At 43.3% G+C, this 21,203-nt stretch overlaps 1 protein-coding gene across 3 annotated transcripts in view; it reads left to right on the top strand.

Annotated features, from left to right (window-relative positions):
• Nucleotides 1–21,203, top strand: part of RAI14 (retinoic acid induced 14) — a 142,662-nt gene that overhangs the window by 17,153 nt on the left and 104,306 nt on the right. For all 3 annotated transcript variants that reach the window (XM_053201636.1, XM_027075140.2, XM_053201638.1), the window contains exon 2: nucleotides 6,867–6,946. In XM_053201636.1, the coding sequence (XP_053057611.1) occupies nucleotides 6,911–6,946 (36 nt within the window). In that variant the 5' untranslated portion in view covers nucleotides 6,867–6,910. The remainder of the gene's footprint in view (nucleotides 1–6,866; nucleotides 6,947–21,203) is intronic.

Here is a 21,203-nt window from a genome sequence, read left to right as displayed (position 1 = left end):
CTGGCCACTTGCTTTGGAATGAAATATCTTTTGTATCTTTGTGTTTCCAACTTAGCACTTAGTGCCCATGCATTCATTCATTCCTCCACCATTCATTTGCTCAGCCATAGTGAACTTTGAGTGTTGACTATAGAGAGAGTCTTGCTGAAGTTAGAGTTGAAGGCTTGGACCCGTTTGGGATGAAGTTAGAGTTGAAGGCTTGGACCCATTTGGGATGGACTTTTTCCTTATTGAGAAGCTCCTTGACTAGAAGTGGTAGAATCTCACGCAAAGTAACAGAGCAGGCGTGTTGATCTGGGGGGACTCCTTGGCCTGACCCATAGCTCTCTCCTATGGGGCTGGTAAAATCTCTATTCTGAGAACTTGCCCCCAGGGTTCTACCTGATGGTCCTTGCTCTCTGTTGACTCTTACATTCCTTTATTCAAAATGGGTGGTTCTCATGGCTGAGCTCAAGTATGTGGCTGGGGAGGTGCTGGATATGGAGTGTGATCCAGAGAAAAGGGCAGGCAGGACAGAAAAAAGGGCAACCTAGTAAGACTTCATTGACCAAATGGTTTTTTTTGTTGTTGTTGTTGTTTGTTTTACTTTAGTGCTTTCTTATGTACATGGTGAAATCTAATCATATTGCCTTTCCTCGGATTCCAGTGCAGCTAACCCAGTGCCTTTGGGACCAAAGAGAGCTTTGCTGAGGTCAAAGGTGAAGTCTGTTGGCTAGTCGGGCGCCTAACCTATGTCTTTGTTCCACACATACATTTGCGAAACATTTATTGATTGTATGCTGATGGCCAGTGTCCAAGTGGAAGCAAAATGAAAATCCTACTGGGAAAACCCTCCACCCTAAAATAAGTAAGCAGCCTGAGATGCACATTTTCAAATTTGCTGAAAACTGGTAATGGGACTCTTGCACCCCTCACTCACGTCCAGGTTGTAAAAGGGTTGGAGCTTGTGGAGATTGGGGGAAGGTCCTTCTTTGGAAGGAGCCATGCAATGATTCCCACCATGCCTATGCAACTCCCTGAGAGAAGCTTCTAGGACTGCTTAAAGAGATCAGACCAGTGTCTGACCTTTGCCTAGAAAATCTAAGGTGGACATGCCCCGTCTTGTGGGAAATGTTAGACAAGATGGCCTTTCTTCATCAGGTTGCCCAAATCCTGAGTTTCCTTTAAGGCCAGTTAAATCCCTACCCCTGCAGTAAAGACTTCTCTGATTTTTCCCAGGCCTCTAAGATTTCCACTCTTTGAATTCCTGCAGTATTTGACACCTAATTATTAGCTGTCGCACCCTTGGTCAGTTTTGAGTCCTCCATAGTGTCTGCTGAGAGTTCTCATAACCTAAACGTATGTTTAAAATCCTATCTTACTGAGATAAGAACATGTCAGCTGTGGATAAAATCAGGTGAAGGGGAACAGGACTTACTGACCTCTGGTTCCCATTTGATGTTCTTTATTCCAGAAATAGTGACCTAGTCCTGGACACAGGCAGAGACTTGTAGCTTCTAACCCCAGGAGCAGTTTGGATAGCATGAGGTGCTGTGTTGTCAGCGTCAACTTACTGGGAAAGTTGATCTGGAGAGACCTTTTGCAGAATGTATTTGTTTTGCCAGATTGAGAGAATTGAGTGTTTATACAGCTTTTGGTTAAAATTCCATCTTTGTTGCAGAGAGATTATTGTCTGAGGAAACAAGTACTTAAGGGAGAAGAGGTAGGTGCTGGCCAGGAGAGAAGTATTTTAATTTTAGTTCCTTACATTTGTTTCAATGCATTGTTCAGTGCTGGGGATTTTAAGCCCAGTGTTCCTCAGAAAACCCCCTGAGGCCCATCTGGGGTGTGCATTAGTGTTGCAGTGTTGCTAAGGATTCATAGAAGTATCTCCACGTTCCATGATGGGAGGAATAATTAGGCACACGACATTGTTATTTATTCTGCTTCTCTAATGTTGCAGTGATTCAGAGGGAACAATTTTAAACCACTGCCCTTGAACCCTATGGTATGGTGCCTTAGATGCGAATGTTTTCTTGGGATCCAGGAAAACATACATGTGTGTCCAGCTGCCAGTTGCCTTTGCGAGTTAATATTGCTCCTGGTGGCCATGGGTAGCCAGCTAGCTGCTCTTGTAGGATTTCGAATACAGAGGGCTCCCTTCCACACCCTCCTGCTGCACACCCCAGTATTGTGAAAGATTCAGACACATTCAGTGAACACATACCTACTTGTATAATGTCTCCAGTTTATTAAAAAAAAATTTTTTTAACATCTATTTATTTTTGAGAGAGGCAGCGCGTGAGTGAGGAAGGAGCAGAGAGAAAGGGAGACACAGATTCTGAAGCAGGCTCCAGGCTCTGAGCTGTCAGTACAGACGCTGGGCTTGAACTCACAAATCGTGAGATCATGACCTGAGCCGAAGTCAGATTAGATGCTTAACAGACTGAGCCACCCAGGCGCCCCTCTAGTTTATTTTTTTAATGAGAGTGTCAGTTATAGGCATAATACCACTGAGTCTAGGACAGTGTTTCCCCAATCTCGTTGAGCATCCAAATCACCCGAGGAGTTTAAAAAAAAATTACAGATTTCTGAGTCTCACTTGTGATTATGGAAATAGAATACTGGCTGGGGCTCCAAGAGGACTCTCCTATGCTGATGTAATTGGCAACATCGCCTTATGAAATAATCCCTGGGTCATATGTGGGGGTGGGAGTGAGTGGGAGTAGACGTAGCTGGAAAATAGAGGAACGTCTTTCTGACCACTTCAGTTGGGTGGGTTGTGGTAGAGAAATAGCTAAATAAAGAACATCTAGGAGCAGCCACATTTTAGTGTTATGGGTATTGCTGGTTAACCCTTGTTCCTTTGAAGTTCTCTTTCAGTTCAGTCCAGAGATTTCTAACCTGGAATTTTCCTAACTCTAAGGATTGGAGAAGGTAGTGGAGATTAGTAAGGTGTGCTTTGTTGAGATAGAACTCACAGTCTTCTCTGTTAACCCACTTGAAGTGTATAATTGAATGGTTTTGGTATGTTCACAGGTTATGGAGTCATCATGACAACAGATTTAGAAGATTTCATCTCCCCAAAAGGAAACTCCATATTTGTTCTGACTTATTTTTAATAAAGAAGTCTAACATTCATAATAAAGCTCTATAGGCTCATACCAAGGTTTCTTGATTCAGGCTAGAATTAGCAGATAAAGGTACCTCCGGTTAAGCTTTGATTGAGAGCTTTAAAGGGAACATGGATTAATAAAGCCTGTTTGTTGGATGCAGTCTTTCAGATGAGAAGGTAGTAAGTCTGTGTGTCCCTGCACTGTTCGTCCTCATCAGTTGACTTGATGTGATTTGATGACTGGTGATAGCAATGGGAGCCATGTTCCAGTGACAAGCAAATGTTAGTAAATGAATATTTCTGCTTGGTGAGTGGGATGTGCTTTATTCTTGAAATGGGAGTACTTACAGTTTTTCCCATATATGTGTCACATGTCGCCTCCTTTTTGTACTATCCAAATTAGGCTGGTGCACAGTTAATTAAGCTTCACTGCAGCCCTTTTGAAGTAAGTCGTCTTGATTAAGTGACTTGTCCAAGGACGGCTATCAGTGTAGCCTAGATCTACTGATAGATATCACTTGTGCTCAAGATAGGCTATAACCCAATCTGAGCTTTGGAAGTCTGGATTTGGGAATTGGAGCAGTAAGATTCCAGCTGACCCAAGGAAGGCAAGTCCCTGATTTACTTGTGGGTCTTCTTGGGAACGAGAAGGTGCTGGGGCAGACAGAACCCAGCACCCTGTCAGGGGCAGGTTACTACCATTAGTCATGACTTCCAGATGTTAGATCCTCTTGTGAATACCAGGAAGACAGTGACCTATTACTATCATTACCCCCTCTCCCCAGCTACAGTTCCTGTGTCTAAAATTACTATTCTGTAGGCTTCCAGAACCTCTTTACCCTTGATCCCTATCTCTATCATCTGGAAGTTGTACCTATGGACCACCCAGCTATCACACACCCAGACCCATGACTCCAGGAAGACATTCATTTCACAGCTAATATCTGCCTGCCTCTGGGAATTTTTGGAATTAAGTGCTTTATTTACTTAATCCTCTTCAAATAAGAGTTTGCATGTTCTCATTGCCACGCTAAAAAAAAAAAAAGTCAAAGAAAAACACACAAGAAAAAGCACAACACCCACAAAAAACTTAATGAGCTCAAATAATAGTCTTACCCACCATTGCCTAAGACATTGTGTTCCAGAACTGAAGGAATGCTTTGGGTGGTTCCACCTTGGTGGGCTACACAGTTTGTGGCCTTTGAAAACCTTGTCTTCCCTTTCTCCCTTTCCTCTTGCATAGATTGGGCTTCTTTCCTTGGTTATTAGCACTTCACCCAAAGGTGGAAGGAATTGAACTCAAAGGATGACTGCCATTTTTGGGAGAACTGTGAGCCAGTGGCAGTTGGGGAATATCTGATTATCGTTATTTCTACTTGGATTCATCAAAAGGTGGTTTGCATTGACACAAAAAAGGGTTGTTAAATGATGCAGCATAACTTTGATGAGTGTATTCCCTGCCTCATCTACCTTACTTCAAGATTCTCGGGGCGCCTGGGTGGCTCGGTCGGTTAAGCGTCCGACTTCGGCTCAGGTCATGATCTCACGGTCCGTGAGTTCGAGCCCTGCGTCGGGCTCTGTGCTGACAGCTCAGAGCCTGGAGCCTGTTTCAGATTCTGTGTCTCCCTCTCTCTGACCCTCCCCTGTTCATGCTCTGTCTCTCTCTGTCTCAAAAATAAATAAACGTTAAAAAAAAAATTAAAAAAAAAAAAAGATTCTCAAAGCTCCGGGTGCCTGGGTGGCTCAGTTGGTTAAACATCCAACTAGGGCTCAGGCCTTGATATCATGGTTTGTGGGTTTGAGTCCCACCCTGGGGTTCTGCACTGCAGGTGTGGAGCCTGCTCGGGATTCTCTCTCTTCCTTTCTCTCTGCCCCTTCCCTTCTCACAAGTACAAGCCCATGCTTGTTCCCCACCCCCCAGATAAAAAAAAAAAAAAAGATTCTCAAACCTTACCGAACAAAAGATTCAACCAAGGACATGCCTGAGCCCTGCTTCCTGAGGTTCAGTTTCCATAGGATGTGGACTAGGATTTGGCCTTTAGCAAATTGTCCCCATGTCCTTGTGATTCAGATTAATGAGGAGCCAGTGGTGAGAAACACTGTCCAGGAGTTTGCACTTTGCTTTTCAGGTACCAGCCCAGCCTGTGGCTAAATACTTGGCAATTAACAAGGGCTAATTATAGCGTGTATGGTTTCCAAGGTAACACACATTCAGTCACTCCTGCCCAGGCCAGGAAGATTGGAAGAAACCACAGTGAGGCTGCAGTAATGGTGTGGCCTCCAGATTAATGTCACCGAAGGGCTTTCTGATGACTGGGTTTTTGTGCCCTTCATCCAAAGGCCCTGCTTAATGACAGCAGCGAAAATGAAAGTAAACAATGTTTGAAGCCAGAGAGTCGCTGGACAACTTGTGGAGGCAGTGATGAAGACACAAGGAAGGAGGAGTACAGCCATTCAGTGGCTTGGTTTTTTTCCCTTTGTTGCTTCAAATCCGTTTAGTCCAGAATGATAAGGGCGATAGAGGAACAGAGATGGCTTTGAAAGGCTTTTGAAAAATAATGTCCAGCAAGGGTAAACATGGGACCGCTCTTCCTTCGTGCCCAAATGGACAGTACTGCTAAGGTTCATCTGTTCTCACTTTGTCAGGTGAGGCTCGAAGTTACATTTAGAGAGTGCTTGCTACGTGTTGGGAACTTGCATACAGATTTTCTTGCCCTTTTGACCTAAATGCAAAGGTTCCACACTCTGTAATTTTCCAGTTTTAAGGGTGAAAGAGATAAAGTCTGTACCGTGTTTTAGCACAGGATTCTGCTTTTGGGTTTTAGTTTTCAAGCTACAGGGCAGTGGGAAAAGCGTTCAACTACTGGTCTGATTGTCAATTCCATCATAAGCAGGCTTTTGGCCGGTGGCAAGTTTCCTGACTTCTCTGTGGCTTCACTGCTACCTCTGAAACATGAGGCACTTAGCCTGGATCAATAGTCTTCACTTTTGAAGGGTGACAACGCCTTGCAGGATCTGATGAAAACTAGGAACTGTCTTCCCTGGAAAAAAAAAAAAAGTACATATATAATACTTTAAAAAAGTCACATTCACTTTGCAGGGGACCCCAGAACTCCTAAATGAGGGGATTTCTTAAGACTCTGCCAGCTCAAACTTGGAATTGCTGGGTCCCACGGGGACCTTGGGGGTGGGGGAAGGGAGCCTTTTTCATTGTTTAGAGCAGCTTCCTGCAGAATGAGGTATTTGAAGAGGGAGGTTTTGTTGTTCCTGGCATTTTTTTTTTTTTTTTTTTTTACTAACTGCCTTGTGCGTGCATTTAGGAGGAAAAAAGAAACCACACTGAGAAAAATAAATATGGAATGAATGGCATCTGGAATATGAACTGTTTTCCTTCTCATTCTTTACTATTGTGGCCCTTCAAAAGGAGGTGGATGGTAGGATTAAAACATGAACAGCACGTATAGGAACTCATGCTGCACGCAGATACTGTATTTTGTACAATGACAGTTAAACTTGTTCTGTTAACGTTTTGGAAGTTGGGATAAAACTTAGATTCGGTTAACTTGAAAATGTCCGAAGCTTCTAGAGACTATATCGTGAGTGAAACAACACATTCTTTACCACTTCTTAGGTTCTAATTCTGAACACCTTTCTAACTCAACCCCAGTGGCCCATGGCCAAAAAGCTGTAATCCTAGCAGGAGGGAATATCTGTAGTGTTTATCTGGAAACCTAAATAGTTAATTTCTTTCTTTTATTCATTCTCTGCTTAGGTGTTGAAAATCTCTAGAGCTTTGGAAAGCTGAATGGACTAAACATGAAGAGCTTGAAAGCCAAGTTCAGGAAGAGCGACGTAAGTATGCTGCGTGACTCACTGTCTACCTACTCCACTCTCACTCTCCTGAGGCGGCAGGAACAGCCCTCCATTCCTACCTTGATAAGGCACTGGGTTAATCAACTACAGGAGCCAGGAACACTCTGGGCCTCAACTCAGCGTGGCTTTTGTGAATGGCATGCTCTAGGTTCTTTGCTGTTTGTGCGAACAGCTTTCAAGAATGACTTCTTTATTCCTGGCGTCTGTGCCTTGTAGAGAAAGGAAGAGTCAAATTAAATATCTTAAAGAAAAGAATCAGTAAAAACCTCAGCATTTCCAAAGTCCCCCGAATCTGATTCGGAATGCCATTTTTGGAGGAAGCTAGTCTCGTGGGAATAGTTAAGGAATGACATATTAGCTTGGTTCATCTTTGGCCTTAGGAAACTTTTTTTTTTTTTAACTCTGTTAAGGCTTTTGTGGTAAAACAACACCTTTACTCCCCCTGAATTCTTGGGGTTCTCACTCATTTGTTATCCATCATAAAAGATTTTGGATTGGAGGAACAAGTTATGATGTCAGGATTATGAAACAAAGTCTCCCACAGGAGAAACTGGAGAGGATTATACACATGATATCTTAACAAACGGTCTTCTCATAAACCCTGCTGGGACTCCGGTCTTGTACTAGCTGAACGCCCCATCCTTTAGGCAGAATTATTGAATGGGAGAAGCTCATGGAAGAGTCTCAGGTGGAAGCCCAGATGTGTCACCCTTACAATGGGCTTGCGTGGCTATCCTTTCCCGTGAGGTAATTAAGGTGAACCTGGATTTTATTGTTTTGCCATGAGTTCTAAGACAGCTTGGCACAGGTGCATTTTTCCGGTAAATGGAGGCTGCATCTTTTGTGGCTCACATGTTAAATGCACACACCTCCTTTTGGCTGAAGCTTATCTTTTGAGGCTGCATCTTGACATGTAACTTACTGCCCTGATAAAGTCCAGACTGGTCGAGATGCTTGTGGGATGGTTGCAAATTTTTGTCTCGCTTAGAGGTTAGAGGCAGAAAGGGATTTCAAGAAAAAGTTGGGTTTCACCTTAAGTGAAAGTAAGTTAAGTGGAACTTAGACAATGTGAAGTGACTTGGCCAGAAGCATCCAATTTGTCTTTGGCCACTGAGAGCCTCGGTTGTCGTCGGTCTTTCTTAGCCCCTTGCCCCTGTTACTCCCCTGAGAAACCCACTTCAGCCTCCTCATCTGCTGGCCCTATGATACTACGGCCTACAGATCTCATCTGGCTTTCAGTGAGAACAAAAAGGCAATTAGATGGAGAGCGTTGCCCAGATATGGATGGGTTAGTACATTGTGTGACCAGGTTAACAAATGTCTTTTCCATTCTAGGGGAATTTGGGTAGCTTCCATTTATACAGTTGAGATTATTTTAGCAAAATTTAATCAGTCTGGAGTTCCATGATATATGAACTGGGGTATGGGGAAGTGATAGACACATAAACTTTTGGTTTAAAAAATTAAAAACTGGCGTCAGTTGGGAGGGTGTTGCTGGAATCTAGTTTTTAAATAAAAATGGAACTGTTGCAGTGATTAAAAAAACACAATAATAACACTATTAAAAGCTTCTGGGATTTGGCAGCAGAAAGACTGTGATTTTGGAAGTTAGTGCTAAGAGAAGAAATGTTAGAGGAGCAGCTTGGACGAGTGAGCAAAAGAAATTGTTACCATGGGGCCAGACAATATTGAATTGCTTTTGACATTTGATCAGAACATCAAATTTTGGGTCTGTTTGTCCATTTGTCAATCAGCCATGTGATAATAACTGTTAGGAAGTAATTTACTCTATATCAGGTGCCATCCAAAGCTCATTGTGTGAAATTCATTGAATCTTGCCACAAACCTTATGTGGTAGGTATTACACTTAGACTCATTTTACAGATGGAAAAACTGAGACCTAGAGAGGTATGGTAACTTGTCTGGGTTCTTAGAGCTCTACTTCGTACAATCAGTTTTTCTGACATCGGAACCCAGTTACAGAGCACAGGCTTTCTAAAAGGAAATTTGGATGGAGATTTGACCTTGAAAACCATTTCATCCAGTCAGCAGTTTGGAAAGTGACTTTGGACCGAGGCTGGTGACCTTATGCAAGTCTCTTACCTTTCCTGACCCTCAGGTTCCACACCCGAAAAGTGGAGAAAATAACATTAGCCTTCCAAAGTTGTTGTGAAGGTTCTATGTGCTAATGTATGTAAAACACATATCTTAGGGCCTGGCATTCAGGAGATGATTGTTAGATACTTCCTTCTCTTAATCAGAAATCCATGATCAAAAGTAGGGTTTGAAAAGTGTCTATAGCCAGGAGGGCAGAATAATCTGATAATAGCTGCTGCCTCTGAGGAGGGAAACTGAGAGCTGGGGGTAGCTGGGGGAGGTCGGCTTGCTTTGCAATGTGTGCCTTTTGGTTTGAATTTTTTTGGTATTGTGTATGTGCACATGCATGTCACTTATTACATGAAAAACAGGTTTTAAACTGTTCAGTTAAATAAGCTGAACTGTAATCTTTACCTAAAGTGAGTGGTCTTTCTGAAATAACCATCCTAAACCATCAGCCATCAAATTTTCCTTCTTGTCTTTGTGTGAGTCTGAAAGGAGAAGGGGGAAGAAAGAGTTCTTTGTATTTCTGGGGGGTAGCAGATCATGTTCATGCTTTCATAAAGAGAAGGCAGGTGACCCACTGGTATGATCACATTTCAGCCAGCCTGTGTCTGGGAGATCTACAGCCAGATCAGTTTGAGGCCACTGAGAACAAAACCCAGGAGTGAAAAAGGACAAGAGTGACCCAAAGGAGACCCCTGTGGATGCCTTTAAGGTCACTGTGCTGCTCCAGGACCATCATGCCGGTAGAGATTTAATCCAAGTTCCTTTCTGGAACACTTGACTCATATGGCTACCAAATCAAGGTCAGGTTTATGTGAGTATAATAGGGGGATGAGCCCAATTCTGTGGACTGTGGTTAGATTCTGTCATTGTCTGGTTGCTTTAGTCCCTAAACATACTTGGGAGCCTACCATAACCCACAGAGGCTGAAGAGAATTATGAAGCTAAACCCCTGCCCTTCGGTAGATGACATTTTTCATTTGACATGTGTAACTTTATTTTGGGTATCCTTAAACTTGGGTTAGATACTAGAGAGCATATAGGAGAAGTATGAGGTATGATTCTTTAAGAAGCTCACAAACCAGGATGGGAGGAGAAAACTTACATGCAGGAAGTAACTAAGGCAAAATACACATCATGTATACAATAGAGAGTAAAGGGGTAACACAACCAGTTGTTAAATTGTGGGGTCTGGACGATTCATGCTATCGATTTTCAGAGGGGTGAATCACTGGAAATGGGAAAAATTGGGAGAGCTTAACAGAAGTGGAGCTTTTTCTGGTCCTTGAGGCTGGGTAGGATTTGGAATACTGGATGGGAGAGGAGGGGAGGGTCATGCACGGGAGTCTGCCACTAGCTCAGTTTCAAAAACTTGCCCTTGACATGCAAAATAGTAATACTTGAAGAGCCCAGCAGAGTGCCCACGCCATGACTCGAGTCTTTTAATAAAAACACTATGAATTTTCATTCTAGTTTTAAAAATGGATATACTTGGCTTTTATGCTTATAAAATGAGCACAGAGCTTTAAATCATCATTATTTATATCTTTTATGACTACAGTCTGAAAGTGGCTTCTTTACCTCTTCACATATTTGCAGCAACTAGCATGTGGTTCCACATGGAAAAATGAGCTGTCATCATGAGAAATGAGGCCAAGAAGGTTGGGATTTCCCTTTGTTAATAAAAATGCTCAGGCTTCTGGAATTTCTTTGCGAATGCCAATTTTTAGTGCCTTGAGTGAAATGGGTGGAGGTTGAAGGATGGGAAATGGGATTGAAAGATCTTTGTAACAAAGCTTGAGAAATGCCTCTCAAACACGATTGAGGCCTTCAGAGTTTACTCTGTGGGTGTGTGTTTAATTTTATGTAAGATTTGTTCCCAATTATGTTTTTCATTGTAATAGGGAAGCAGCGGACATTCCATTAAAAAAAAAAAAAAAATCAAGGCAATTCAAAATGGCTGGCTCCATGAGATATTAAATTATCGGTACTTTTTAGGTAGTAGCTACTAATGATGGCAGCTTTCAGCCAAAGAAATGCACACACCCTGTGAATCTTGAGGAACCAGACACATCCTGCTCAGACAGGAGTTTGAATTTGTTGCCTGTTGAGAGAGCTGCTCTTGTGAAGGTCGATAATCGCCATCTCTGCCAAGGTATTTTTTCAAGGAGTGTTTGGTCATTTGCAGTAAGTTTTTACAGATGCCCAAGTCTCCCTTCCACACCACACACACACACTCACACACACACACACACACACACACACACACCATGGGAGTATTTAAAATCCAAGTCTCTGTTGACAGAGGAACCTTGGCCAAATCTGTAAAGCTAAGTCTTTTTTTTTTAATACACATAATGTCAAAATACATCAGAGATACATCAGAGATGATCTTTTTTTTGGGTTGGAGGTATGAGACTCTCATAAACTTCTGGGGAGAAATTCAGTCAGGTTTGTGTCATAGTACATATTTTCCAGGTCTTGTCAGCCCTTCCTAATGGGGAATCTGCCTGCTGCCTGATTTCACCTTGTATTAGTTTCCTAGGATTGCTGTAAACACAGACCCAGTGGCTTAAACAACTGAAATGTATTTCCTCACAGTTCTGGAGGCTGGAAGTTTGAGCTCAAGGTGTTGGCAGGGCCCCTTCCTGGGAGGGCTGTGAGGGCAAATCTGTTCCAAGCTCTCCTGGCTTCTCCTGGTTTTCTGGCCATCACTGGCTTGTGGACACCCTACCTGATCTCCGTCTTCCTCTTCACGTGCCCGTTCTTCCTGGTGTGTTTCAGTGTTCAAATTTCCCTTTTTCATGAGGACACGATCCTATTGGATTAGAGCCCACTCTAATGACCTCCTTTTAATTTGATTACCTCTGTAAGACCCTGTCTCTAGATCGGGTCCTATTCTGACTGACTTCAGACTTCAACTTATCCGTTCTGGTGGGGGTTTGGGGAAGTGGGGGGAATGGAACACAGTTTAACCCAAAGTGTACTTCCTGGCTTTTCCATCCCAGAGAAGTTTCTCGGAAGCCTTGCCCCAATCCCCCCAACATCCCCCCCATGCCCCGCCCACCTCAGGATGCATGCTTATGACTTTAGTGCCATTGTTTCTTTATCTTGTGGACTATTTTCAGTGTCTAATAGAGGCCAGAGTATCACAGTTTTTTAGTCTGCCTAGTACATAATATGAGTAGCCGGAGTAAACGCATATTGATTGCTGACCTACAGCAGAAAGGAGGAGGAGAGGTCTCATTTATCACCTGCTGACTACATGCCAGGCACTGTACCAAGCTCGTCACCTGCTCTTTATCACGTCATGCTTACCAGACTTTTTCCAGTAAACACCATTGTTATAATAACATTTTACAGAGAAAGAAATTAAGGTAGGGGAGTGAAGTAGCTTGCTCAAAGTCACACATCTGATCAATGGCAGAGAGATCCACACCCCGGTTTTGCTTGCCACCGGAGCTTGCCCTGTCGCCCGCTGCACACGCTTGCTGACATGAGGCATTCTCATTCCTAAATTCCAAAGCTTTAAACTGCACGAGATAAATTCTGCTCTACTGCCCTAAGCACAAAGACCCAGGCAATGACTGCATTGTATGAATGCCCCCGATAGTGGCAGAGCTCACCAACGTTAGTGTTATTCCCGTGGCAGAGGAGGGTCTGGCAAGATCTTGGGTTGTTTGTTTCCTGGGAGGCAAAATACACTTCGATCTTAACTTTGAAAGCAAGAGAGAATAGATGCTACTTCTGCTCTTCCCCTGGAGCAGATAAAAACGTCTATACCTAAAAACAAAACAAAAAAGTGTATTTCTAAACAGAGCCTCACTGCTGGCTACTTGGATCCCAGCTTTATTTAGTTATCCCTGACAGTAAGTCCAGGAACTCTTGGTTAAACCTGATCCATTCCAGATGCAGCTGGAGACGAGTATGAAACTCAGAACCTGGCCCCTCCACTTGGGGAAATCTGATAGTCTACACAAGCAGTGAATCATCTAGGTTATTACTTCTTATCACTTTATTCTGAATTAATTACCTAATCATTTGGAACTCTTGCTGACCTCAGTGTTTTGTGTGTGACAAATTCTTGTATGTACCTTCTCCTTGGGAATGAAGTGTAGGAATTCCTTCTGAGTTCATCCCGTGGTGCTTTTCAGTTGAGTTTCCACCCAAAGATGTTTTCTGTACAGAGGTGGTTGTTTCCATTTATTACTGCACCAGGTGTCTGCATTAGCTAAAGGCCCAACATATCTATAAAGGTGACGTGACTAGCCTTGACTTTCCTTTTGTTTGAGTCCCTACCTCCTTTTAAACAAGGAGAGTCAGCATGTTGTGATCAACTTGGTTGTCGAATTATTAGGGTGGTTTTGCATTAATGAAAAATATTTTAACTTTTTGGCAAGTACTGTCTGAAAGGGTTTCATTTTGATTTTCTTGGGAGGCCAAATGATCTGATGGTCTCTAACTCCTGCCTTTCCTCTGGCCTATTCCATAGGCTAACGGCTGAGAAATGGAGAGATTTATAATGTGGGAATAGAACAAGGAAAACTCTGAAGAACCACATGTTCTTCTTGGATGGGCTTATTCTGAGATGTATTTCCCAGTGCTGAGAATGTTGCCATGGCAGTTTTCAAACTGGGGCTGCTTTTTCGGTGGGGTTTTTCATGGGAGTCCACATGACTTCATGGAAGTACCCATTCTTCTCCGTTTCATAAGTGAGAAGCCGCAGGGTCCTCTATGAGGTCCAGTAGACATATTTATTATGGTATGGGATAAGCTGTTATAACAAATACCCTGAAGTCAAATAAGATAGAAATTTTTTGTTTTGATGTTTATTTATTTTTGAGAGAGTGTGAACGGGAGAGGGGTGTGGAGGCGGTGGGGGCAGAGGATCTGAAGCGGGCTCCGCACTGACAGGAGTGAGCCCGACACGGGGCTAGAACTCATGAACTGTGAGATCATGACCTGAGCTGAAGCTGGACACTCAGCTGACTGAGCCACCCAAGCACCCCTAGAAGTTGTTTTCTTAAGTTAAAATTTTAATCACTCAAGGGCCAGCTCAAGGATAGCTCTGCTCCATAGATGCATCGGGGACCCAGATCCTTCTATGATGTCCTTTTGCCACTGTCCACAGCTGCATTGTGCACTGCAGTAGCCAGTGGCCACATGTGGCCTTTGAGCATTTGAAATGTGGCTAGTTCAAATTGAGATATAGTATTCTGTAACTATAAAATACATACTAGACTTCAAAGGCTTAGTACCAGAAAAGGAATGTAAAATATTACTATTTTTGTCATCATTAGACATTGGAGTGCTAATATTCTGGACATATTGGATTAAGTAAACATATTAAAATTCATTTCACCCGTTTTATTTTTTAAATATGAGTCCTAGATACTTTATTTTTTTTTATTTTCAGAGAGCGTGTGCAGCAAGGGAGGGGGCAGAGGGAGAGAGAGAATCTCACGCTGAGTGTGGAGCCTGATGGTGGGCTCAATCCTGAGATCATGATCTAACCTGAAATCAAGAGTCAGGTGCCCAACCGACCGAGCCACTCAGGCACCCCAAATATGGCTCCTTAGAAACTTGAAAGTCTTGCCTTATAATTCTTTTGGACTGTGCTGGTCTAGGTTGCTGTTCATGTTACATATTCTGTTTTCTGTCTCCTTAAGACTTGAGTAGAGAGAAATGGAACACAAGCATTTTCCCTTCTGAAAGGCTGTGACCCTGAAGGTGTACAAATCCGTGCCCTCACATGGAACCGTCCAGAGCTTAGTCACATGCCTGTACCTAGCTGCAGGGGAGGCAGGAAACCTTTCCCCTAGCTAGGCATCCACCAAACTGGCTAAATCCAGAGAGGTGAAAAGGGAATGGACCCTGGAGAAGATGAACTCAGTGCTGTGGTTGAGTTGCCTGCCCCCACTCTCCCCGCCCCCCCGCCAAAATATAGATTGAAGTTCTCCCCTTCAGTATCTCAGAATGTGACCTTATTTGGAAATAGCATCTTTACAGAGGTAATCAAATTATATTAAAGAAAAAATGAGGTCGTTAAGGTAAGCCATAATCCAGTATGACTGGCGTCCTTATGAAAAGCAGAAATCTGGACATACAGACCGATGTGCACAGAGGGAAAACTGAAGGACACAGGCAGAACGCCTTGCGTAGATGAGGCAGAGGCTGGATGGTGTCTAAAAGTCAAGAAGTGCCAGAGATTGCCAGCAAACCACCCCAAGTGAGGAAAGAGGCGTGAACAGATTTACCTTTACAGCCCTCAGAAGGAGCTGACCCTGTGGGAACCTTGATCTCTAGCCTCCAGGACTGTAAGACAATAGATTTCCGTTCGGTTTGAGGTACCTTTTTATGGCAGCCCTAGAAAGCAAATATACTCAGCCGCAGGTGATATCCACCGTGAGCCTCCATTTGGGAGCTGGATGATAAAGTGTGCCAAATGTTCTTAGCTTTGATTACTTCTACCCCAGGAGGGAATAGGGGCTGCTCTTTGCCAATTCTCCATTGTCCTGTTGGTGCAAGACTGTTGCAACATGCTGTTTCAGTAAAATTAAATGCCTTTTCCATGTTAGAAATGGAAACTGCCCCTGAGTGTTGCAACTGGTGGCATTAGGTTATCAATCAGGCTTTTTCTTTTGAGTCTAGTAATATGTTGTGTGACCTGCCTTGATAAAATGTGGGATTAACAGGGGCCTGATTAAGTATACCATTTTACAGCCATCATTCTGGGATTGTTTACACAGATAGGTCTCTGTCGAGACCTGATCCACACCTTCATAGGAAAGTTTGGGAATGACGTCAGCCTACAATTACACGTTATAAATTTAGTTTTAGGTTATACCGAGTGCATGCATTCATTCAGTCGACATGCAATTTATGAACCTGTGAAATCTGAGGATTCTTGCGTCAGTTAATTTCCTCTTACCATGTATGCCACTCTGGGTCTCAAATTGTGGGGCTTAGAATTCTGAGTGAAGGTTTAGATTTGTTCCAAAGGAACTTAAAATAGTGGCATTTCCATTTCCCAGGCATATAGCTTTCTTGACATAACCTAAGGTCATATTTTTTCTGCAGCCACGTTCCCCTCTTGATTCATACCTGGTTTTTTTTTTTTTTTTTTTATTCTTTTCTACTTTTGCTTGCAGAGCCCTGTCTTTCTCTTCGTGTGCTTGTTCTGTTGGATGTTTGAACCCAAATTCAGGGCACTGTATTTATCCTAGTTAAATTTTATTTTGTTTGATAAATCTGTTTCTCTAGTTTTTGCATCATTTTTAATTTGGGTTCTTAGAATCACAGAGTCATCTACAAACTTGTTAGGCATGCCTATTTAATCTAGTCATTATAGTATTGAATAACTAGCTCTGCCTTCAGAGATATATATTACATAGATATATAGTTATATTTTATTTCTAGAATCAGATACCCAATAATGTGGATTAAGGCATTGTCGTTGTCCATTTGGAAGGATGTCAATTTGTGTGTTTTATGTGTATACATATACACGGGTGCTATGTATCTATGTGATAACTATTGACATCCTTCCAAATGAACAATGCCTTAATACACATTCTGTGGGGTCTGAGTATAGTTGACCCGTTGTACTATTTCTTAGTCCTACTTTCTGTCTGGTCCCAGTTTTGTCTCTTACTTCCTACATGCTATTAGGCAAGTTATACAATCTCTCTGATCTTTGGTTTTCTTATCTGTAAGCCAGGGTGATGCAGCACCTCCCTTAGCATCATCATGAGGATTAGGATAAAATCTGGTACACTGTAGCTGATATTAGTTGACCCAGTGCCTAATACAGTGCCTGGCATTAGTAGCTCCTCAGCAATGTGGGATGAATGCATGGTCTCAAAAGTTTACTCTCTAGGCAACACTGTGACTGATGTGCATGAAGCATTACAGCGGTACAAGGCTTGTGTCATTTACAAGGAGTGCAGGTGATAAATACCATAGGAGTTTCACAGAGGAGATGAATTTGGGGTTGGGCTTCTTGACTGGGTAGGTTAGGATTACCAGAGGAAACCAGTACTGGTGGGGACCCTGGGGGAGGGGGGGAGGGGTGGGCCTAACTGAAGAGGGAGATGAACACGGACAAAGAACGGGAAATAAAGTCAGATGATGGGAGGGATGGACGGCATAGCACTGAAAACTGGGGGTGGGTGGGTGAAACTAAAGAATGAGGTTTAATGACTTTGGGCAAAAGGACAAAGGGGGTTTTGAGAGACCAACCAGAGAAAAGGGCCAGGACTAAGGCCAAGGCTGGGATGAAGACTGCTGTGGGGAGGGGGGGAGGGATGTGGTACTTTGTGTGGGTGTAGATGAAGAGCAGGGAGGAAATCTGGATTCCTGTTAATACACCAGGGCCACACCCTGCTCTGGGCATGCCAGCCAAGTGTAAGTGCCTCTCCTCTCCTGAGAAATCTAGTGTGGGCTTATTATTGTACTTGTGTTTCACTAAGCAATTTGGTGGGAAGAGATGGTAGGAAACTTTGAAAAAAAAAAAAATCTGGGGCACCTGGGTTGGCTCATTTGCTTGAGCATCCGATTTCAGCTCAGGTCATTATCTCTCTGTTTGTGAGTTCGAGCCCCGCATCAGCCTCTGCTGTGGGCGCAGAGCCTGCTTCGGATCCTTTGTCCCCCTCTCTCTCTGCCTCTCCCCCACTTGCACGGTCTGTCTCCAAAATAAATATAAAAAAATTAGAATCTACTTGATTTAAAAAGAAATGGAGGGGCGCCTGGGCGGCTCCGTTGGTTGAGCATCCGACTTTAGCTCAGGTCGTGATCTCACAGTTCACGGATTCAGGCCCGCATCGGGCTCTGCGCTGACAGCTCAGAGCCTGGAACCTGCTTCGGATTCTGTGTCTCCCTCTTTCACTGCCTCTCTCCTGCTCGTGTTCTCTCTCTCTGTCCCTCTCTCTCAAAAATAAACATTAAAAATTTTTTTAAAAAATTGAGACTATTTACATAACATTAAAATGCACTTCTGTGTCAGGCATTATCTAAGCAACGTAACAAATTGTGATTTATTTCTCTTTATTAGAGAACTAGCATTTTTATCGCCACTTTACAGACGAGAAAACTGTGACATAGTAACTTGCTGTGTTAGTTTGCTAGCACTGCCATACCAAAGTAAAACAAAGTAGTACAAACAGAGTGGCTTAAGCACTAAGGATGTATCGTTGCACAGTTCTGGGGGATAGACAGCGGAGATCAAGGTGTTGTGAGGAGGTGTGAGGCTTGAAGGAGAATCTGTTCCCTGCTTCCGGTGGCTTACTGGCGGTTTTTGCTTTTTCCTTGGCTGACCTCTGCCTTCATCTTCTCATGGAGCACTCCCTCTTTTTGTCTCTCTGTCCAAACATGTGCTTTTTATAAGGACACCAGTCGTTTTGGGTTAGTGTCCCACCTTCCTCCAGAATGGCTTCATCTTCACTAATTACCTCGGCCACAGACCGATTTCTGAGCAATTGTGAGGCGTATTGGTTAAGTGTTAGGACTTCAACATGCATTATGGGATTCAACCCATAATTCAGTTAAACCATAATTCAGTTAAACTTCTAGCGCTAGTCAAATCACAGAGGTGAAGTAGGAGCCAAGACTCGTGCCTGGGGACTCTGGATCCAGAAGTCCTACCTGCCTGCAGTGTCTGTGGTTGCTGCTGTGCCCAAGCCTCTGCCGTCAGGAACACAAAACACGATTCCAGCCCATCAAGTAAAGGCCTGTAATTGGATTTCAGATTCTCCTTTGCAATTTTCCGGTGACAGCTGACAGGTGATAATCATGGGTAAACTTTGACCAAAACATGTTCCAGTGAAGCCAGCTAGCCAGATGCACAGGACTGGTTTGAAAGCCTTTGGTGCCAGAGATAAGAGCTGGGTGGAGAACATGGAAAGCAAAGTGGTTAGACCTGTTTTTGGGAGGTTGGGGCATTGGAGAGGAGGCTCTCAGAGGCAGACTGGACCCTGAGACTTACAGAATGTTTGTATCGTTTTTTCATGTGAAAATAACAAAGAGCACTGGGTAGACCAGGTTGGCTGTGCTTGTACACAGCTGTCCCAGTGGTGGCTCTGGCGTTGTGACAGGTGTTGGGGTGCTGTGACAGGTGTCAGGGCCCTGGCTGTGCTCTGGGAATAGTGGGAAGGGGGGTGGTTTCATAGGCTCTGGTGAGGGTTCAGCGAGCGGTGGGAGTCTGGTACTGTAGATTCCTGCCTTTTTGAGTGTTGTTTGTAAGGTCACGTCTGCCCTTCCCCCACAGTGAACATGTGGATTTGAGTGGCAGGTGGCAGTCTGGGTCACGATAGGATGAGATCATGGTCCCTGCTTAGTCTGCAGCATCTAGACCAGTTCCGGGCACCAGGCACTGTGTTGAGTGAATGAGTAAGGGTGGCATGAAAATACAGTTCATCGTCACCCCTCATTCCTCTGCCCCCTCTTCACTCAGTATTTACTGTTCTCCCATGCCCTGGACTGAAAACAAAAGGACAGCAGGATTTTCCAGATGGGTTCCCTTTAGCATGATCTGAATGTCCTCTCGGCTGCTTTTGATTGTGTTATGTGACGTTAAGGAGCATTATGGGAAGGCCGGGCTTGTTAGGTACAACCCACTCTTGTACTTGCTTTGCGTCCAAACTGTGAAATGATTTTGTATCCAAGGCTCCTTAGCTCACGTGCTTTGAGAGCCACATGACCAAGGCCAGTCATGAGCTTTGGTGTAGGCTAACTAACTAGCCTGTGTTTCACATTGAGACCCAATGTGTTATTAAGAACAGGCCTACTTGTTACCGGAAACAAAACAGCGTTTGCGCCCCGGTTGTGATGGGGCAGCTGTCCCAACCTCATTGAAAGGATGCTGGGATTCTTATTCCATTTTTATGGGTCAGTGACTCAATCTGTGTGTCATTTTGCTATCGTTTGTCAAAAAGATTCTGGGCAACTTGTTCCTAGTTTTGAAAGAATTCTTCAGAATGGTCAAGTAAGCCTTGGAGACAGACACAGGTCTCATGTTTAGGCCCCGGGTCGAATGTAGTGACTATTCCTTATCTTTGAGATTCTGATACTTTCAGGCCCGTTGTGAACCCTGTTTATACATTTCACTTTTCTACCACAAACCCGTGTTTTGTTTACAGTACTATTGGGTTAGCCTTTGTTACAATTTTTGGCCTGCTTAACGGAAGCTAGGTGAAGGAAGTAATCTAAAAAATGGAGTTTTTTGTAGTACTGTACTACAAGGAAAAAATGGAGAGTAACACATATGTTGCAGAAGTAGGCAAATTAGGGGCGCCTGGGTGGCTCAGTTGGTTGAGCCTCCGACTTTGGCTCAGGTCATGATCTCATGGTTCGTGAGTTCGAGCCCCGAGTCAGGCTCTGTGCTGACAGCTCAGAGCCTGGAGCCTGCTTCGGATTCTGTGTCTCCCTCTCTCTCTGACCCTCCCCCATTCATGCTCTGTCTGTCTCTGTCTCAAAAATAAATAAACATTAAAAAAAAAAATTAAAAATAAAGAAGTAGGCAAATTATTCTGTATCCATAGAGAGGAATGTTCTAGAGTCCTTAAAAATGCTAAGCTTAAAAAATTATGTAGCAGCTGGGAAAGTGCATATGAGAAATTAAGTGAAGAGAGATTCAAGTTACAAAATTACATGACATAATTAAAAGAAATGAAAAACATGCATTTGGTAAGTATCAACACTTCTACTTAGAGGAACACTGAGGACATAGGGATGGGCAAAAATATTTAGTTTTAAGGATATTCAGCAGGGCGATACTTTTAAATCTATAAAAACTGGAAATCTATTAAAACAGTGTCATATGTTACTATTAAGGGATAAAAACATTAAGTGCTAAACACATTTGTGATGTTTGAAAACTTTTAATGTTTTTCTCTTCCTGGAAAAAAGTCTGGAGGATATGAACAGGGACAAGAGGTTTCCAAGGGCAGATCTATTGTGGTGAGCCTACAGTTTATACAAAAATATAAGGGAGTCCTTGTTTTAAGAAATACCAAAAGATTTTGTGTCTGTCTCTCTGGCTCTGTGAGCGTATTTCTAGGCCTTGGAAGAACCCATACACGTGCGGGGTCCCTGAGGTTTCAGCATGAGTTAGCTTGGAATAAAAAGGTCTCTGGGC

Source organism: Acinonyx jubatus, chromosome A1, assembly GCF_027475565.1.
Source record: "Acinonyx jubatus isolate Ajub_Pintada_27869175 chromosome A1, VMU_Ajub_asm_v1.0, whole genome shotgun sequence".
NCBI lineage: Eukaryota > Metazoa > Chordata > Mammalia > Carnivora > Felidae > Acinonyx > Acinonyx jubatus.
Note: the sequence above shows the minus strand (reverse complement) of the source record. Positions and strands in the feature narration are given on the sequence as shown.